General features: G+C 35.5%; 1 protein-coding gene across 1 annotated transcript in view; it reads left to right on the forward strand.

The window, feature by feature from the left end:
* MFSD8 (major facilitator superfamily domain containing 8) overlaps nucleotides 1-22221 on the forward strand; it is a 39896-nt gene that overhangs the window by 4716 nt on the left and 12959 nt on the right. Inside the window, exons 2-7 of the mRNA XM_052654924.1 lie at nucleotides 4324-4415; nucleotides 9887-9930; nucleotides 16494-16734; nucleotides 17576-17689; nucleotides 19972-20116; nucleotides 20834-20889. Coding sequence (XP_052510884.1) covers nucleotides 4324-4415; nucleotides 9887-9930; nucleotides 16494-16734; nucleotides 17576-17689; nucleotides 19972-20116; nucleotides 20834-20889 — 692 coding nt within the window. The remainder of the gene's footprint in view (nucleotides 1-4323; nucleotides 4416-9886; nucleotides 9931-16493; nucleotides 16735-17575; nucleotides 17690-19971; nucleotides 20117-20833; nucleotides 20890-22221) is intronic.

Consider the following 22221-nt stretch of genomic DNA (forward strand, 5'->3'; position numbering starts at 1 on the left):
ATTGAGTGCAGCACTTTCACAGCATCATCTTTCAGGATTTGAAATAGCTCTATTGGAATTTCATCACCTCCACTAGCTTTGTTCATAGTGATGCTTTCTAAGGCCCACTTGACTTCACATTCCAAGATGTCTGGCTCTAGATGAGTGATCACACCATCGTGATTAGTTTATTGTCTTTAAAAACATAGTTTCTCTAGTAAAAGGAACAGATATAACACTAATTAGTAAGCCCTGTTCTCTTTGAATAAATTGCAAAAACATGAATCTATTTCACCACTAACCTTTCATCACTAAGAAGGCTGATTCTGATTTACTGATCTGGTGAGTCCTTAGTGATTGGAATGAACACTGACCTTTTTCAGTCCTGTGGCCACTGCTGAGTTTTCCAAATTTGCTGGCATATTGAGTGCAGCACTTTCACAGCATCATCTTTCAGGATTTGAAATAGCTCTATTGGATTTACTGATCTGGTGAGTCCTTAGTGATCCCCATTGACCCTATCCACAGAGTTGAAGAGCGCAGGGGTTGGTAAACTTTTCCTGTAAAGGCCTGTATGGTAAATACTTTAGGCTTTGCAGGCCAGGAGGCAAAATCAAAGTTATTATATACATACTTAGATAACAAGAAAGTAAGCTTCCATGAAATTTTTCCAGTAATGAAATCTAAAATTTAACAGTAAAAGAATACAGTTTTTTATAATACAGGTCTAATAGATGAATAGAATTCTTGTGAGGGTGGCATTTTGTTTAATTGGAGTTCAAAGTTAATGTTTTCTCTCATAGAATTAATCACAAATATTCATCTGTAAAAAATATTCTTAGGTCACACACCACACAGAAACAGGTGGTAGGACAGATTTGGCCTATATAGACAGTAGTTGAATATCCTTAAGTCTTAGAGGTGCTTAAAATTTTTCTTTGCAGCTTCAGCCTAATCTCTGTAAAATAGATATCCTGGTAGGCTGCAAATCCATGCGGTCGTGAAGAGTCGGACACGACCGAGCGACTTCACTTTTCACTTTCATGCATTGGAGAAGGAAATGGCAACCCACTCCAGTGTTCTTGCCCAGAGAATCCCCGGGACGGGGGAGCCTGGTGGGCTGCCGTCTATGGGGTCGCACAGAGTCGGACACGACTGCAGCAACTTAGCAGCAGCAGCAGCAGCAGCAGCAGCACTCATGGCTGTATAGAAGATCCTTTATGAAACATTCTCAGTTTATTTCTGTCTTTTAATTTCTGTAACTTTACATGACCACACGTGACCACACACTCCTTTCTCTTATCCTCTTTCAGTATGTGTTCTTTTTTGCTCTTCCGGAGTTCACAGATGGTCTCTGGTAAAGGTATGATTTTATTTTTCCCCTCAGGAAATCCAATCTTTTTTTTTTTTTTGGCAAGTAAAGTATGGCTGCTTACCCAAGAATCCTTCTGTTAGATCTTGATCTATTGAACCTAAATATGGTACCTTTTACTTATTCCTGTTGAATTTTATCTAGCTAAGTTTGGTTATCAATTTACTCCAATATGTTGTATATCCCTCATTGTTTAAGTCACAACTTTGATAAGCATGCTGTTGTTTGAGGTAGAGTTTGAAATGAAAATATTGGACAGGGTAAAACCCTTAGCACTGCAATTTTACTTGAAGGAGAGTCTCAAGTGGAGAACTAATACCAGAATACAGCAATGATAATAGAAAGGAACCAAAATGTTAAGTCACCTTGGAAGTGCAGAATTTTTTCTTTTGCATTAATGATACAAGAAGGAAGCCTTTGGGAAGTTACTCTCAGTCATGTGACAGGGTTGGTTGAATCATGAAGGTTAAGAAAATGTAGTAAAAATGATAACTTGATTGAAGGACAGTTATATTCTCCTATATGCCTACTATTTCCAACAAGGAATAAAGATCTGTTTCTTCACCAAAGTTTAATTTTTGAATTGAAAAGAAGGAAAAGTAAAATATTTGTTTTGAAACATTTTAAATTCAGAAAAATGGACAATACAGTGTAATAAACATCAAATTACCCTGTCACTGTTAGCCTTTTCCACACTGTTCAAATTTCTCTTTCTACACACACACACACACACACACACACACACACACACCTCTTGCCAAATTGCAAACATTATGTCACTTTATACTGAATATTGTAGTCTTCAGCCTACGTCTCCCCAAAACATATTCATTCTTTTACATAGTAGTTCATCACTGTTACCACAGCTGGAAATACACTATTAGTTCAAAATATATTCACTGTACTTATATTTTTCCACTTGTTCCAAAAATATACTTTATAGCTATTATTTTTTAAATCATATCTAAGTAATGTTCAGACTTTGATCCTTTAGGTCTTTTTAGACTCTACCATCCTAAAACTGTCCCCTGACCTTCTGTTTCTATTCTTCCCAACGTTGAGTCCTCTGGCAAGTCTAGGTTAGTTTTCTGTTTTCTTTGGAACATCTCACATTCTGGATTTGTGGACTACTTCTGAGTAGATCCTGGTCAAACATTTCTGGCAAGAATATCCCATGTCTTATGTTGAGAACATCCCAGTATGTCAGGGGGTGGTGGATGCCAGGCTATCCCACTGTTGGGAATGCCAAGCTTGACTACTTGGTTAAGGGGGTTACTGGTATATCTCTCCATTATAAAGGCTCATTTTCCATTTTCTGACTAGTAAGTCGCCAGACAGGTGATACTTTGAGGCCATGTGACCTTCCAACCAGTTATATTTGGATTCACTGATGCTCTTTGCTTTTATCCATTGTTACATGGAGCGTAATAGCGATTTTCTATCTTCCCTTTAATATTTGATAGCTATCGTTGAAAGAAGAAAGACTTTTGACTGACTTTCAAGTCAAAGTTACTCAAAAAATTTTATTACATTTTTTTCAGAATCAAATAGTTTTCTTCTCTTGGTTCTTTCTATGACTTAGATAGGATCTGAGTAAATTATTTGAAAATGTTTAGGCTTATTTTAGTGATACTTTTATTTATGGTTATCAATTAGATTTCTGTTCTTCAGAGAATAAAAATGAGTTCATTAAAATTATAGTAGTAACCCAGTACTTTAAAGATATACCAGAATTCCGTGTGTGGGATTGAATGGTGTATATTTTGTTGATATATGGAATGTAAAAAGTCATTTTCTGTTATGTTTGTCTTAATTCTTTGAGAACATAATGCTCATATTAAGGTAAATTTGCTAACTCTTTTTATATGTATATGTGAAAATGTAAGGAGTACACACACTAATGTATCACCTGACAAAGGTAGTCTATATGATTAATATACTTACCCTTAATCCAGGACACAGGCTTATATGAAAACTTAGCCTAGCCTGGAGGGGCCTTGGTCTCTCTTTGGTCCACTAACAGAACTTGTCTGGTAACTCATGTTGGAGCAAAGGCAAGTGTTTCAGGAGGTCTCAGGCCTAGGAATGTCTTAAGTCACATCAAACCTTCTTGATGTCACTTATATTAATTTTGTTTCAAGTACCCAGCCAAAATAGTTTCCTACAGCAAAGTTAATTTGGTGTCATCAAGTAGAGCATGTCATCATGGTGACAGTTATTATCTTTTTTTTTTAATTAAAAATTTATTTTTGGCTGTACTAGGTCATTGTTGCTGCTTGAGCTTTTCTCTAGTTGCAGCGAGTGAGGTCTACTCTCTAATTGCCCTGCACCGGCTTCTCGTTTTGGTGATTTCTCTTGTACCGGCTGTAGGGCGTGCAGGCTTCAGTAGTTGGGGCACCTGGGCTCAAGAGTTGTTGCTCCCGAGCTCTAGAGGGAGCACAGGCTTAGTTGCTCCACAGAAGGTGGGATCTTCTGGAACCAAGGATTGAAACCACGTCTCCTGCATTGGCAGGTGAATTCTTTACCACTGAGCTACCAGGAAACCCCTGTTATTATCTTTTAATAGTTACTAGTTATTTGTCCCACCTGTAGGAGATTGAAGTAACTAGTTTATTTATTTTTATATACTTTATTCATTTTGTCAGTTTAGCAAATTTCAACACTTTTGTTCATAAGTTTTGTAGCATGCCAACAATAGCAAAATAATTGGTTCACAAAATATTTTGCCTGTTTCAGCTACCTCATGTCTCCCTAGTTTCTGTGCACAATGATGCATAAATACAATCCATGGAAATTAAAAGATATAATACTTAAATATAGATGAGTTAATATAGTAAAAACCATTATTGGTAAATTAGACCTCTGTCATATAATTTTCATGACTTCAAGAGAGAGAAAATAAAATTGTGCCACAGAAAAATTTGCATATAATGAGCTAACTTGATACTACTTTTTTTCTTATTTACACTTAGAGAATGGGATATTATAGAAACTGAGGAGCATTATAAGAGCCGATGGAGATCTATTAGGATTCTGTATCTTACTATGTTTCTTAGCAGTGTAGGTAAGTATTAAATTATAAGTAATTTTTAAAATTTAGATAAAACACCATATTTGAATGTCATTTAAGTAAATTTTTTTTTATTGTGGTAAAACCCATATAACATCAAATGTACCATCTTAACCATTTCTAAGGTCAGAATGTTAAATGTATCTAGATGGTAGTAGCCAGTCTCCAGAACTTTTGTGTCTTGTAAAAACTGAAAGTCTATACCAATTAAACAATGACTCATTTCCCCTTCCTCATTTCCCTTTCCTCATCATTAACATCAATGATGTTAATCATCATTTTGCTTTCTGTTTCTATGAATTTGACTACTCTAGATATTCACATAAATGGAATCATACAGTATTTTTCATTTTGTGACTGATTTATTTCATTTAGTATTACGTCCTTAAGTTTCATTTGTGTTGTAGCATGTTTCAGTATTTCCTTATTTTTTAAGGCTAATAGTCTGTTGTATAAATTGTAGGAGAGGGATAATTTTCCCTTTATTTTCTTGATATTTACAGCTGGGGCCTGCTAATTAAACTGACAAAAGGCAGATCATCAGGAGAAGATCATAAAAATTTAGTTGATGTTAATATTTTTTATGTTTCACAGGGGACTTCATAGAGAAGAAGTGAAAACCCCAAAGAAACATTCAGGACATTATATACTATTTTAATAAAGGGCTGTAGTTGTAGAGAACTGACTAGACAAAGGAAAGGGGTTGGGCTTCTGGGGATGGTAATTGTGGGAAAGTGACTCGGAAATACATGGGGGACACTAATGGAGGATGCAGGTTGTTTTGTAAGGTTTGCTTGTAACAGGGTTAGCTCAGCACCTATGCTTCATCTCCCATGATAAGAATGTTTTCTTCTTCCTGGTACTGGAAGAGTACATTTCTCAGGGGAAATTTATGCCCTGTTTTTAGGCAGGAATGGGGAGGGCAGAGAGCCCTACTGTGTCTCCTGTTAGTTACCTTCAGCTCAAAATAATCAATATGCTAAAGCAGCATGTTTTGAAATAACATGTTTTGATCCCCTTCAGTGTACACCACATCTTGTTTATCCATTTATTTGTTGATGAACATTTGAGTTAATTCAATGTCTTATTTCTTAGAAATAGCTGCTGTGAACATGAGTGTGCAAATATCTCATTAACATCCTGCTTTCAGTTCTTTTGGGTATATAAGAAGTGAAATTGCTGTATCATATGATAATTCTATTTTTAATTTTTTCAGGAAGTGCTATACTTTGTCCCATAGCTGCTGCTGCATTTTACATTACCATTGACAGTCAGGGTCCAAATTTTTCTGCATCTTCACCAACTCTTATGTTTATTTAATAGTAGTCATTCTAATGGGGCTTCCCAGGTGGCTCAATGGTAAAGAACCCACCTGCCAATGTAGGAGACTCAGGTTCAATCTTTGGATAGGAAAGATCCCCTGGGAAAGGAAATGGCAACCCACTCCAGTATTCTTGCCTGGGAAATCCAGTGGACAGAGGAGCCTGCTGGGCTACAGTCCATGGCGTCGCAAAAGATTCTCCACAACTTAGCAACTAAATAGCAACAAGTCATTCTAATGGGCATGAGATGGTAGCTTATTGTGATTTTGATTTGCATTTCCTTGATGATTATTTACACTGGGCATCTTTTCACGTGCGTATTGGCCATCTATATATGATCTTTGAAGAAATGTCTGTTCAAGTCCTTTCCCCATTTTTTAAAAAAATAATGTTTTTGTTGTTTTGTTTTTATTGAGCGGAGCCTGGTGGGCTGCCACCTGTGGGGTCGCACAGAGTCGGACACGACTGAAGCGACTTAGCAGCAGCAGCAGCAGCAAAGTTCTTCGTATATTCTGAATATAACCTCAGATAAGATATATGATTCGCAAATATTTTCTACCATTCCAGGACTTTTTTTTTTCACTCTGCTGATTGTGCCCTTTGTTCATAAAAGTTTTAAATGTTGATGTAGTTCAGCAGATCTATTTTTTCTTTTGTTGCCTGTGAACCTCATTTAACTTTTATATTGATACATACAAATAGTAAAGTGCTCAGTCATGTCCAACTCTGCGACCCCGTGCACTACACAGTCCATGGAATTCTCCAGACCAGAATACTGGAGTGGGTAGCCCCTTCTCCAGGGGATCTTCTCGATCTAGGGAACGAACCCAGGTCTCCTACATTGCAGGTGGATTCTTTACTGGCTGAGCCACAATGGAAGCCTGAGTGAAGTGCAAAAATCTTAATTTATATAGCTTGATGCATTTTAACCTATTAACATTATTTCTGAAAATATATTTATTAAAAAGTTAATCTTTATTAGGAAAAAAATTAAGAACTGTAATTGTGTTAAAATGCTAAGGAATATACATGTTTTTTCTTAAATACTATATATATATATAGTATTTCTTAATACTGTGATAGTTTTTAAAGGAATGTTTTAGGGGATTAATTTGTTTTTTTCAAGCTTGGACCCTCTAAGTCCATAGGCACTAATTTTACAACTGGTTTCTTTCCCTGAGATGGATTTAGTGTTCATTTGACTAAATTTTTTTCCATATTCTTTCTATTAATCCCAGGTTGCCCTCTTGTTCACTTGCCAATCTTCTTTATGATTCAACATTGAGTAAAAACAGATTTTAAATAAAGCTAAAACTAAAGAAACGTACAAAATAAAGGATATTTTCAATATTTTATTGGGTTGTATATTATTATGCTCTCTACAAATATCAGGAAAAAAAATGTTGATTCAAATCGGCTTGAACAAGTTTGTTAACGACCTGACAATGATGACCAATAAATGCAGGACATCAAAACTGATCACTTTAATTTATATTGGTAATTTTTTTTTCCTGTCAATAAAATCCTTAAGAAAAGCAAACAAACAAAAAATTGGCTTGAACAGTGATGTTTTCTTATAAGATGTCCACAGGGGAACAGCTCCAGGTGACCTTCACTGGCTCTGCTTCTGAATAAGTGTTTTGGTTTCGCCCTCTCTTTCATATTGCCTTCATCCTTAGGCAAGGATGCAGCAGCACTTCCAGGTGTCAGTCCTTTCATGGCAGGTTTTACTGACTGAAAGGGACTTATTTTTTAAACCTCCAAAGAGATGAGGAGTCCTTTCCTGGATGTCCCAAAGTAGACCTCTCATTTCTCACCGATCAGGACGAGGTTACCTGTTAACTTCAAAACCCATCATCAGCTAGAATATTGGGACCTCAGGATTGACCCTCTGGAATTTGGGGTGGACACGGTGTCCTCTAAAGTCTGTGACTTTGTGAAGGAGTGATAAATACTTTAATACAACCAGGATTCTATCAGGAAGTGGGGGGGGGGTGCAAATGAATGTTGTTCAGGTAGCAAGCTCTGCAACAATTGTTTTTCATTTAAAACACTTCCAATTTTTTAGTACTCAATTATCTAATTTCAAATCAAACAGCAAAAAAAATTTTAATTTTATATTTTAATTGGTTTAATTGGTTAAACATTTTACCTGTTTACAAGTTTCTTGATTGTGCAATAGTAGTCTTGTTTTCAAATATTTGTTGATTCTTTCAACCCTGTTTTCATTGAAGTCATTGTGTTAATTCAAAATACACTAAAATGAAACTAATAATTAAATTATTTTTTAAGTCAGACTTTTCTCAAATCTGGTGCTCTGTTTCAGTCTAGAAGGGTGGGATGAGAGGGGAGGTGGGAGGGAGGTTCACAAGGAAGGGGACGTATGTATACCTGTGGCTGATTCATGGTGATATATGGCAGAAACCAGTGCAATATATAATATTATCCTCCAATTAATAATAAAAAATAAACCAGGCTTTTAAAAAGGAACGAAGTACTGACACTGCTGCAACGTTGATGAACCTTGAAAGTATTATCAAAGAAAGAAACCAGACAAGAAAAACACATAGTGTATGATTCTATTCATATGAAAATCCAGGAAAGGAAAACCTATAGAGACAGAAAGTAGATTTCTGGGTTGCTTATAGCTGTAGGGGCGAGGATGGAGGGTAACAGAGGATAACTAAAGAGTCCAGAGTTTCTTTTTGAAGTGACTATGGTATTCTAAAATTGACTATAGTGATGGTTGCATATATTTGGAATACTAAAACCCATTGAATCACATACTTTAAATGGGTGAATTCTATGTGAATTATATCTTAATACAATACTTTTAAAAAAATAGCTTTGATATGATTTTGATTGGATGTGCCTAATATTTAAAATTGACATAGTATTGGAGTTAATCATTACAGTTGTGTGTGTGTTAAGTCCTTTTAGTCATGTCCGACTCTGTGCCAGCCCATGGATTGTAGCCCTCCAGGCTCCTCTGTCCATGGAATTCTCTAGGCAAGAATACTGGAGTGGGTTTCCATGTCCTCCTCCAGGGGATCTTCCTGACACAGGGATCAAACCCGGGTCTCTTATGTCTCCTGCATTGACAGGCGGGTTCTTTACCAGTAGCACCATCTGGGAAGCCCAATGATAATCATCGCAGTTATCAAGCAATAAAAGCTAGCAGAGACAATTTTCTTTTAAGGTTTGCCCATCTTGAGGAATCCTGGTAATTTTTAGCCACTGTCCCCTTTAAAGGTCATTTTCCTTCTTCTTAGTCCTCCCTACAGTCAATTATTTCTCTCAAATAAAACAGATTACAATGGAGAAGGCAATGGCAACCCACTCCAGTATTCTTGCCTGGAGAATCCCATGGACAGAGGAGCCTGGCGGGCCCCATGGGGTCGCGAAGAGTGAGACACAACTTAGCAACAAGCATGCACACACATCCTTTAGACCTAATGTGTGCAGTTTGGCTCATCTCATTAAAGATGCTTGATGTCGTCACTGGTTAATTTCCTTTTATTTTCCCGCAGACTTTTTCATAGATGCTATTTTTCAAAATCTGTATGGGTTTTTGTTTTCCTGTTTGTTTTGTTTTGCTGTGAATTGCTTTGCTTTGGTGAACTTGTGCTAGTATGCTTAGCTCACAGACGTTCGAGCCACTGTGAATTTTCTTCATCTCCGTAAATAGTTCATCTGTGCTTCTCCCTAATGACGTTTTATTTTTACCCCTATAAGCAACTGAGGTAGAAAAATAAAATGTTTACCATGGGGAAAAACAAACAAACAGATTACAAGTTTAGCATTCCTCTATAACAGAGTAGCCTTTCCTCCATTCATTTTTGCTGTAAACGCTTAACAAAGCTTTCAGTAATTTTCATCTACAATAAAGACATGTGAATAAGGAGAAATATGGGTCCTGTGCTTTTATGATGATAATTATAGTGAGGGACTATAATTATATATATTTTCAAGTCTTAAGGATTTATTTTTCTTCTGATAAATAAAATCCCATTGCTTGATAAATTAAACATTTGTGGTAATGAATTTGTAAATTCAAAATGATGTTTTAAAATTCATGTTCGAAAAATTGTATCTGTAGTGATGAAATTGTAAATATAAATAACAGAATTTGCCTCTTCACAGGATTTTCTATTGTGATAATGTCAATATGGCCGTATCTCCAAAAGGTCTGTACACTTCATTCTTCTCTTAAGTAGCTGTAGTAGTAATAACTCTTATGTAGTTTTCTAGAGTCTCGGTAGTATTCTGATTTAATCTTCACTAGAATAACATGAGAATAATTCCTCTAAAGAGTGTTATAAGTAAGGTGACCATACGCTTTATTGGGCAAACCAGAATACTCTTGAAGTGAGAAGAGTATTGTAGCAGAATATAGGATTATATCAGCAGTCCTAGGCAAACAGGTATATGTATGTGTGTGCTTGTGCTTAGCCACTTCAGTCATGTCCAGCTCTTTGCAACCCCATGAACTATGGCCAGCCAGGCTCCTCTGTCCTTGGGATTCTCCAGGCAATAATACTGGAGTGGGTTGCTATGCCTTCCTCTAGGGACATCTTTCTGACCCAGGGATTGAATCCTTGTCTCTGGCATCTCCTGAATTGCAGGCAGATTCTTTACCCCTGAGCCACCTGGGAAGCCCTTAGATACATGGTCACCTCCTTATTAGCCATTTTCCCATCCTCTTCATACTCCTTCCCTGATAAAAAGGAAACTAAGTTAGACATAGTCTGAATTCCTAAAATGTACACATTTCATGCTTTCCGATAGAATTAATTGGGGTTGTCAGGTGACGTTGTGAAATGAATAGACAATATACATATTTTGATGCTGTGGTTACTAGATGGGAAGGAGAGAGTGAAAAGAAGATGAAAATTTGTGGGTACCCTGACATCTCAATTGATCAAGTCCTGTCAATTCTACCTTTAAAAAAAATATATTTGACGTGTAGCTGTCAGTTTTATCTTAAAATTCCAGTAATGAATTTATTTAAAAATCAGTATTTAAGTTGGAAGCATAATTAATCTATAATAATATTTCAGTCAAGGTTTCTCAAGGAATTCTTCCCTAATTCCTGTTCACTCCTTAACTTGCTACAATGTGATTAACTCCTCCTCTACCCTGAAACTGCTCTTGATGAGTTCTTCAAAGACTTAATTACTCACCAAATAAATACTAGATACTTTTCAATCCTTACTTGAGGTGACATTTGGGTAGTGCTTGACATTGTTGTCCTTTCTCTGCTTCTTGAAACCTTCTTTTAGCTTACCCTAACTCTTTATTCTTAAATTATTTTGTGTCGTTTTCTTTATCAACTTGCTCCTTATATTTTGATTTTCTCCAGTAGTGTGTATGTGTGTTTCAGCCTAAATCCTGAGCCTTGGCCCACATTACATCTATAGTGAGTTTTAGTTTCATGAGTGTTGATTTCATGTAAAATAATGTTTTAATCAGTTAAAGCTAATTTTAAAAATGGCAATGAAAATGTGGTACGAAATCATTAAAAAGTAAAATTAGTATTTTCCTTCTATATTTCTTTTAAAAATAGCATAAGAAAATAGCATTTTAAGTTAATAATGATAAAAACTACTGTCCCTCACCTCAGTTTGGGTTAGAACATTTTCCTATGTGCTTCCATGTCCCTTTACTGTTAACACTTATCATTGAGTGTTGTAACTCTGTGTTACAGAGAGTTTACCTAACTTCCCTAGTAGGTTGTTAAAATGGCTGGAGGGCTTCAACAAAAATACTAGAGACTGTTTAGAGTTTAAAATTATACTGTACTAAAAAATCCAAAATGAAATACAAGATGTTAATAAATTTTTTGTGCCTGCTTTTTTTGCATGCTCAGTTGCAAAATTTATTAGATAGATGTACTTGGATGAGCCTAAGATCCTTCAGATCTTTGCACATTTTCCTCCTTTTTTTCTGGAATGAATTTTTTCCTCTGCATCTCTCCTTTCTTCTGCATTCCCTTCCTCCCTTCTCCACTATTTTCAAGGCTTTGCTCCAGTGTCCCCTCTGAAAAGCCTTTTCTTACTATCCCTCACCTCACTTTGGATTAGAAGGTTTTCCTTTGTGCTTCCATATCCCTTTATCATTAACACTTACCATTGAGTGTTGTAACTGTGTGTTACAGAGAATGTACCAAACTTCTCTACTAGGTTGTTAGAATGGCCGGATGGCTTAACAAAAATGCTAAACATATGTGATGAATGTTTAAGGTTTAAAAATTATACTTATTCAGTGGTAAAGAATCCACCTGCAATGCAGGAGACATGGGTTTGATCCCTGGGTTGAGAAGATCCTTTAGAGGAGGAAATGGCAACCTACTCCAGTATTCTTGCTGGGAAAATCCCGTAGACAGGAAGGAGTCTAGCAGGCTACAGTACATGGGGTCGAAAAAGAGTCCAATGTGACTGAGCATGCAAAAACACACATAAGGAATTTATTGATATCTTACATTCATTTTAGATTTTATTAACTTAAAATTCTATTTCTTATGCTATCTTTAAAAGAAATATACTAATTTTATAGTATAAATTAGGAAGTAAAATAGGAAGAAATAGTAAAGAAGAAATAGTAAAATAGGAAGAAAAATACTAATTGTATTTTTTAGTGATTTAGTGCCCCAGTGTCATTGTCATTTTGAAAATTAATTTAATTAAAGCTTTGTTTTACATGAAATCATTACTCATGAACTTAAAAACTCTTTCCATACTGACAGAGTTATTAGAGTTAGAATAGTATATTTCACAATTCTGGAGCAACATCTTCTGTGCTTCCGTATATCAAAACTCTTGATTTCAGTGGTCGCTGTGTCTAACCTCAGAATTTTCAAAAAGAAGGTATTTGCACAATTAGGTCTACTTAGCATAATACATTGAATTTTGAAATTCACTGCTTTCAGCAAATACTTGAAATCTCTTCAAAAGAAAAATTATTGAGGTCATGTGAACATATCACTAGTTCTTTGGCAATACAAATATAACATTTTCACCCCAAATCTTGTGAATTAGTTTTTTCAAGTTATTTCATAATAGTATTATTATAATAATTATAATTATTAATAACTTACTGTGTGCCAGGCACAAACATGTAAATTTTGATTTTCTTAACAACTCTGTGAGGTGGTTATTATCATTCTTGTTTAACAGATAAAGACACTCAGAGAAGTTATGTAGCTTGCCCAAGATCACACAGCTAGAAAATGGCAGAATCAAGCCTATCCAAAACCAAAATCTGACTCTATAGTACTATGTTACCTACTGCCTTAAAATTTTTCATTTTCTTTCTAATTTTATTTATTGAAGTGTAGTTGATTTACAGTGTTTCAGACGTTCAGTAAGGTAATTCAGTTACACAGACATACATATGTACATGCATATATATAGTCTTCTTAATTATAGATTATTGCAAACTACTGAATATAGTTCCCTGTGCTATGTAGCAATTTCTTATTGTTTATCAAAATTTTCATTATTAATTTGAGGTTACTATCTTATGATAATATATTACCACATATTGCTTAGCTTAAAAGTCATCTCTGAGAAAGATAAAAAGCTGGGCCACCCCCCTCCCCCTGCCAGAAAAAAAACCCATAAAACCCAAACAGTAAATTATCTGTCTGAAAGAAATTTGCTGCTACTGTGAATCTCTGACTTGTGCTTCCAGTCATGGCTGATAGACCGCGATCAGCTGGGTGATGCCTTAGGCTGTGTTGCCCAGCTGCTGCTGCTGCTAAGTTGCTTCAGTATGTCTGACTCTGCGTGGCCCCATAGACAGCAGCCCACCAGGCTCCCCGTCCCTGGGATTCTCCAGGCAAGAACACTGGAGTGGGTTGCCATTTCCTTCTCCAGTGCATGAAAGTGAAAAGTGAAAGTGAAGTCGTTAAGTGGTGTCTGACTCTTAGCGACCCAATGGACTGCAGCCTACCAGGCTCCTCTGTCCATAGGATTTTCCAGGCAAGAGTGCTAGAGTGGGGTGCCATTGCCTTCTCTGGTGTTGCCCAGAGTTGTGCTTAATTTCCAGGAAGACTCATATTCTTAAACCTAGATTTTGAATTGGGATGATGGGTTATCTATAGGTCCAGGAACATAGTGGGAGTACTCATGCATGAATTATACAATAAAATATAATAATAAAGCTGACATCAGTAAAAATAAAATACTAAGAAATATTAATGTTTTTATTGCATAGGTGACACTCATTTAGTGCATACTATATGCAGATATGGCTTTAAGCACTCTACATGTATTGCCTTGAATAATTCTCATAACAACTCTGTGAAGTTATCCTTATTTGACAGAAAAAGAGTTAAAGCATGCTGGTTTTTCCCTCTCAGTTATTCAAAAAGGCAAGATTTTTTGGAATCAGATGAGTAGAACCTGATTTGGAATCTGCTTGATGGCAGGGAACTGTTTACTCAATTTGTATTCATATTGCCTCACACAGGTTTTGTCACAGAGAAGGCCTTAATAGCTAATTGGATGAATAAGCAATAATCTATAAGTAAATAATTGAGGGGACAGCTAGGTGGCACAGTGGTAAGGAATCCACCTGCGAATGCAGGAGACACAAGAGATGCAGTTTTGCTCCCTGAGTCAGGAAGATCCCCTAGAGTAGGAAATAGTAACCCACTCCAGTATTCTTGCCTGGAAAATTCCATGGACAGAGGAGCCTGGTGTGCTACAGTCTATGGGGTCGCAAAGAGTCCCACACAACTAAGCACACACAGCGCAGACCAGCAAATAGTTGAGAAGGCTTGGAACACAGTTCCCATGGCAAAGCTTTAAGATTTCTAGAACTTTGTCATTATTATTAACATGTTTAGAGAAGAATATTTTGAAATTCAATATATGCTTTGTCTTTTTTTTTTTAAAAGAGAAGCTAACAGATCTGACTTTCACTGAAGTGTGCAAAATCAAACAAGTTTACAGATAAAAAGTGTGTGTGTACATGCCCTTGTGTGCTCATGCACAGGGGAGAGAGAACTAGAGAGGGGGAGAGAGGCAGGCAGAGAGAGAGAGAGAAGGAGTGAGCGGGGGTGGGGTGGGGTGATAGACCATACACAGACAGACAGACATGGGGGTTAGGGAGATGTTGCTAATCCAGACCAAAGAGATCCTGGAAGATTTTCCAAAATCAGTTATATCCGAATTGAATTGGGTAGGCCCTCCAGAAATTGACCACCTGAAGGAATGATCAGGGCCAGGGAGTAGGAGGTTAGAAAGGCATTCCTGATGGAAGGCACAGTAGAGAGACCTGTGCAAAAGCCTGGAAGCAAAGAGCTTGACTCATTTTGGAAACTTTAAAAAGTTCTATATGGCTGGAAGTTAGTAGCTGGGGAGGAAGCATGCAGAGAGATGAGGTTGGAGAGGAGAGACAGTGGCCAGCTAGTGAGCTAGTTTTTCGTAAGAAACAGTTTAGATTTTATCCTGAAAACAATATGAGGGGGAACATTAGAGGTGGCCAGAGGGCCGGAAACAGGATGCCGTTATTACGGTGAGGGAGAAGCACGCAGGAGCACAGCTAACAGTTCAATTACTAAATTGAACTTTTTGTTCTAGTATAGAACCTGTATCTTCCAAACCATTTTACTTTCCTGTTACAATTCTAGCAGAATTCTAACAGATTGCAGTTTCCCAGTCATTGTAAATAGTATCCAACCAAAATAGCAGATACTGTTGAAAGTGTTACAGGCACCTTCAAGAATCAGTTCACTTTTGTCCATGCAATGGACACTTGACTATGATCAATTAATATCCTGAGAAGATACTTTTATCCTTTTGCTTTCAAATTACTAGACATCTGATATTAAAGTTTAGTTTTCATTGCTTTTTAAATTGTTACATATATGACATGAAGTTGTTACACTTATTCACTCTTATTTCTCATCTGTACAAACAAAAAGTATACCTAAATATCGTCATTTTCAGCTATTTAAAAATACCTTTGGAAAATAAAAGCCCATGGTTTTTCTTGTTAAATTATTCTACCGTTTAACCTGCATATGTTTAACCTTATGTCCCAATATATAATGGTTCTTACTTTTCTAAATTATTATATAAGCTACTGTATATAGAAACAATTTTCTGATTTATTCCATAGTCCCTTTGTAAGCTAGAATTCTCTATTTTCTGAAAGTATTTTCTGAGTTTTAATCATTTAGTTCTTCCCTCAATGTTCATGATATATAAATCCTCTTAGGTAGAATCCTGGATTGTCAATGCTGAAAAGAAGAATTAGTAGTAGGTTTAATGAGGTAAATTTTATTTGGAATTTGATTATTGTGTGCAGTTGAAAAAGATAACTTCACAGTCCTAACAAATAATAATAAGCTAATAAACTGTAGCTTATTGAGTTGCATAAGGGTAAATAATTATATTTATAAGAATTAAAGAATGGCATATAAATTTTATGATGCTATTGTTAGGTATATAATGTGAATTTTTTTTAACAAGATTTTTTTATGGTGCAGAATTTTTATAATTATTCTAAATGATGAAGCTTTTTAAGAACTTTTCCTTGTGTAGTGAATTGTTAATATAGTTAATGTCAGAAGATTGAATTCCTTACTATAAGTACTAGTGTTATAAGACTTACGTGTTGGAATTATTGATTTTATTTGTTTTAATAAGAAATGTTAAATGGTCAGAAAAAAATGTATGTAGCTTTTTAACTTTACTTTTCTTGGATAACAATTCTTAAAGCATATTTCTTTTTTCTACAGATTGATCAGACTGCTGATGCAAGTTTCTTGGGCTGGGTTATTGCTTCATATAGCCTTGGCCAAATGGTAGCCTCACCTCTATTTGGTTTGTGGTCTAATTACAGACCAAGAAAAGAACCTCTTATTGTTTCCATTTTCATTTCGGTGGCAGCCAATTGCCTCTATGCATATGTCCACGTTCCAGCTTCTCATAATAAATACTACATGTTGGCTGCTCGTGGATTGGTAGGATTTGGGGCAGGTAATATGTATGCATATATATTTTTGATTGTTTTGAACTTACATTCATCCTGACATTCATGGCCCTTTCTCATCTAGGGTCACCTCTTCTCAGTCTCATACCTCATTCAACATACAGATGTCTCATTGCAAATATCTTTCCTATCATTTTGCCTTTTCAAATGATGTTGCTGTTACTTATAGTTTCTCTCTTCTGTTCCCATGGTTCTTCATCCTTCAAGATTCAGTTCAAGTTCTGCATCTTCCATGAAGCTTTCTTAGGCTACCCTACCCCTTAACAGATCTTTCCCTTTAACATGTCTCTAGCATTTGCTTATGTACCTTTTTGTACTGTTTTCATCCTTTATCACCAACTAGATAGTAAACTTGGTGTAACTAGAGACAAATGACCACTTTAAAAAATACTCTGTAGCCCCCAACAGTGTCTCTTCAACATAAGTGCTCAACAAGTGTTTTTGAGTTAAATTGTTAGGATTTCTTTTTCTGTTTCTTATGTCATAGTATAAGTATGCCGAGTGTGTAGCAATTAGTAGTACTCCATTCACTCAATTCTTTCTCAGGATTTAATGATGAAAAAAATTTTAAGGTTCCTGTAATGCTGTTTTTTTTTTTAATGCATTCAAATCTTTAACTGTTTTTTCATACTAGTAAAAGTAATGTTTTCTATTAACTAATGCATTTATTGACTGAGTGCTTTGTATAATCATAAAGAAGCAGCAGTGACTATGCTGCAGATTAACATTTCTTCCATATAGAGCCAAATTAAGTTGAATTTTATAAACTGGAAAATATTTTCTTTATTTTTACTTTACTTTCTTTTGGATTGTTGTGTCTTTTCTTAGGAAATGTAGCTGTTATTAGGTCATATATTGCTGGTGCTACCTCTCTTCAGGAAAGAACAAGTTCCATGGCAAACACAAGTGCTTGTCAAGCATTAGGCTTTATTCTAGGTCCAGGTAGGTGTTCGTCAGTTGTCATTACTTAGATTTGAATTGGGTAAACTTTGGAAGTTCAAATGTTCGATGAAATCCAAGAATAAAACCCCTGTGTGTGTGTGTTAGTCGCTCAGTTGTGTCTGACTCTTTGCAACCCCATGGGCTGTAGCCCATCAGGGTCCTCTCTCTATGGGATTCTCCAGGCAAGAATGCTGGAGTGGATAGCCATTCCCTTCTCTAGGGAATCTTCCCGAGCCAGGGATCAAACCCAGATTGTAGGCAGATTCTTTACCATCGGAGCTGCCAGGGAAGCCCATAAAACCCCATAGCAGAAGGAAAAGCAAGGGAAATGATATTTTTAATCCAGCTGTGAGGCTATGCCCCTTATATGTGTTAACTCATGTTCCACTAAATTAAGTGTTATTAGTCCCCATTGTACAGATTAGAACACCAAGGCATAGAGAATATGATAAATTATCCAGGGTCACCCTGGATAAATGGGAGGCGTGAGATTCAGACCTAACTCTTTGAATCCAAAGTGTATGTTTTGTCAGGTTATCATTTAGCTTGGCACCTCAGCAAGAGTTTGCTTTTTTTTTCCCCCTGTTTATGAGAAACAGAGTTCTTTTAACTGAAGGATTTGAGGAAAGTTACAGCAAGTTCTTTACCCTTTTGCCTTTTGTCCTTACCTTTAAAGAAAATTTACTAGTCTGTTCTTTCCAAGCTTTCATACTTTAGCTGAATATAAAAGTGTGTTAATGAGATTTAATATTTCTGTAAGACCAGTTAATTTTCTGCTAAATGAGTAGAGAAATTAATTTTTATGCCTATGAAGTGAAGTGAAGTCGCTCAGTCATGTCCGACTCTTTGCAACCTGTGGACTGTAGCTTACCAGATTCCTCGGTCCATGAGATTCTCCAGGCAAGAATACCGGAGTGGGTTGCCATTTATGCCTATAACAGGACTGAAAAGACAGGTAATTTGTCCATGGTTTTAATATTGCAGTTATAAATAGCATAAATTTGAATGCAACTCAGTTTACTTCATCATCACCCCAGGCCCCCCTGGTCTCCATTATTTCTTCTCTTTAACAATAGAGAATCTAGTTCATCATTCACCAAAATCTAATATTTCAGTTTAGTGTTCTGGAATAAAATATAAGAAGAAATCTTATTTAAAAATATATTATAAAATACAAGAGGGCATAGTCTGGGTCTTTTTAAATTTGCCATTCTCCCCTCAGTGTCTAGCATAGTACTTGGTAGATAGGCTGAGGTTCTCAGTAAATATTTTGACCATCTAAAAAGCATTTTAAAGATTATTCAGTAAAAAATTTTGTATTAAAGATGAGCAGATGTAAGCCTAAAAAGATGAGATGACTTTTCCAGTAATAACCGCACCACTAAGCACAAACATTTATTCACTGCTTGTTGTTGTTGCTGTTTAGTTGCTAAGTCATGTCCGATTCTTTTGGACATTAGCAGACAGATTCTTTACTACTGAGCCACCAGGGAAGCCCATTGACTGCTTACTATGCGTTAGATACTCTTCTAAGTGCTTTAGGTGCAATATTTTACTTAGTTTTCACTCTAAGACTACGTGTAAAGTAATGGCAGAACCAGATACAGAATCTAAATCAGGAGAGTAAACAAATACTTTTCTGATCCAATTTTTGCCACAGATCCAAATCGAAAATTATATTAAATATATAGTTTAAATACTTTATCCACAGTAATGTTTAACAATATTAAAATGTGATATTTTCTTATAATGAGATTGGTTAAAGTTTAATAATTTATTTATGGAATAAATTGTATAATTTAAATATCCTCAGTCAGTTCAGTTGCTCAGTCATGTCCTACTCTTTGGAACCCCATGGACTAAAGCACTCCAGGCTTCCCTGTCCATCACAGAGATCTTTTTTTAAAAAAGAAGATACATGTTATGTGAGGAGTAATCCTTCGTGAATGTCTATACGTCAGTGCTTCTCACCCATTTTTTACACCATTGTCTCCCAAAGGAGGCTTTTTAGACTTTTTTCTCTTAATTATTCCATCCTATGAAATTTTAATACCACACATCTGTATTGTATATATTTTTTGTACTGTACTCATATCTGTGTTTTGTACAGAAAAAGAGTAAATTTTTTGTCTCTCCCCACCAAGAACCAATTTTCGTGCTTCTTGAAATCCCTGTTGAGATTCCATACAGTATTTCTAATTTTGTGGTAAATGTTTTTCATATCTGTTTAATCCTGTACCTCCCATGTAATAATTCACATGTACATGTTTTGTTTTAATAAGTTTTTCAGACTTGTTTTGCACTCATTGGCGAAAAGGGCGTGACGTGGGATGTCATTAAGCTGCAGATAAACATGTACACAGCACCAGTTTTACTGGGTGCCTTCCTGGGAATTTTAAATATTATTCTGATCCTTACTATATTAAGGTAATTAGATAGAAATGATAAAACTACTCTTGTAGACTGTGAAATTAAATAAGCATTATCATTATTGAAGAATTATTATTTCTGTGATGTCTTTATTTGGTTTTTGATGTCTTTTGTACTTATATTTTTTAATAAGCGAATGCTTATGTGGTGCTCTTAACTAAAATAATGGATGATGAATAAGAACAGATTATAAATTCTTTGAAGATTCAAAGTTTGGTCTTGATTTACTAATTATAGGTTTCTAAGTAAGGTAATAGCATGAAAGCAACATTTTAGGTAGATTAATGATTAGTATCAACCTTAGATACAAAAATTCCTCATATATTTCATATCTTTTATATATCAGAAGAAATTTTATAAAACTAAAGAAGTTTTGTTACTATATATTACTTTGGAGTGTTTTATCCAAGAGTCCACAGATGTTTATAACTCATGTTGAAAACCATTGGAAAACTTCAAATATTGATTAAGGTAGCTCCTGTGTGCTCTTAGATTAACTGAGTACTTTTTCCATTTTATATGATAAAGTAATATAGTAATAATTGCAACATATCATTTTAATTTTATTGGTTATATCTCATAATAATTTCATTACTCAGAAGGCAGTAAAAGAAACTCACAATGTGAAAAAATAGAAAGCTAATAATAAATTTAAACCATTCATCTATTATACTAAGCCTTTCATGGATACAATATTTATGTTTTTCTTTTAAGAGAACATCGTGTGGATGACACAGGACGACAGTGTAAAAATATTAATTTTGAAGAAGGTACTATTAACCTGTTTGATTAAATTACTATAATATTACAGAGTGTTTCTCATGATTCTATCTGTTTGACATTTACTTGAATCTTATTTCTGAGGACAACACAATGGGTAATTGGGGAAGGTCTCCAATTTGAATTTCCAAAGTTGAAATTTACCTAATTTATTATTTTTACAAAGGCATACCTGTATCAGTGATTTGGTGTGCACAGCTGGCAGCTGGCAGGGTAAAACCATTGCTAAAAATTACTTCATCTTGTTTTCCAAGAGCCAATATCCTAAAGTCCTTGAGATCTTTGGAATGAATTCAGTAGTTTTGCTACCAAATGTATCTTTCTGATTCAAGTATTTCTTTGTTCACTTAATCATCGGTATAAGTATGGTTTCTCTTTTGCATTTTTATTCTTTCGGTATACTCCACAAATGCACATTTTCATCCTATAGATCTTTCTCTGGCCCATAAATAGGTACCCAGTCTGGTAAGTATGTATAGTTTATTAAATAAACCATTATTTAAGTACTTCTAGTTATACCCTCCTTGGGGAGTGTCCCTTCGTGAAAAAGAATGCAGTTTAGTCCTTGCCCTCAAGGAGTTTATAAAGCTTTGGAAAAGACAGAATTATTTTGCTGAGTTCTTTGATAGGCATTTTATTTAATTTTCACAGCAAAACTACTGGAAGGTAAAGTTAAAAGTAGTTCAGTGGAGAGCAGAGTGATGAGAAGCTATAGCAAATTTTAAACAAAGGATAAGTATGATGTTAGTCAGATTCCAAGTGAGGCTAATCCAGATACGTGAAGACCTGAACTACAGCAGTAACTGAGAATGGAGAAGTGATAGATATGAGCTTTCAAAGAAAAAAGAAAATCAAGACTCTTGACAGGCTGGATAGGTAATGCTAAACAATGGAGGAGGTTGTTGAAGATGTCTGCTAGGGTTTGATTCCAGATAGTTGAAAGAATGAGAGAAAAAGAATTTAAGAAGGGACATTGGCTGAAAAGACAAAATGATTTCAGTTTAGATCAAGCCAAATACAGTGCTACTCTAGGAACAACTAAAAAATGCCAGAGGCATTTGTAATTTTGCTGGTAGAAATCAAACCTAGACATAGAAATCTGGGAGTCATCCAGTGAAAAACACTATAGCAAAAAAGAGAAAGGAGGAAAGGAAGGGATAGATGGATCAAGTGTGGCAAAATATTGTTGAATGTAGGGCATAGATGGATAAGAATATGTTTGGAATTTTTCAAAAGAAAGAACGCATGGTGAAGGAGTACCAACAGTAGGAATAAGCTACTTTTTGGAACAGGTGTAAAAGCGGATGCTAACTTAAAGGACC

Source organism: Budorcas taxicolor, chromosome 17 (genome assembly GCF_023091745.1).
Source record: "Budorcas taxicolor isolate Tak-1 chromosome 17, Takin1.1, whole genome shotgun sequence".
NCBI classification, from domain to species: Eukaryota; Metazoa; Chordata; class Mammalia; order Artiodactyla; family Bovidae; genus Budorcas; species Budorcas taxicolor.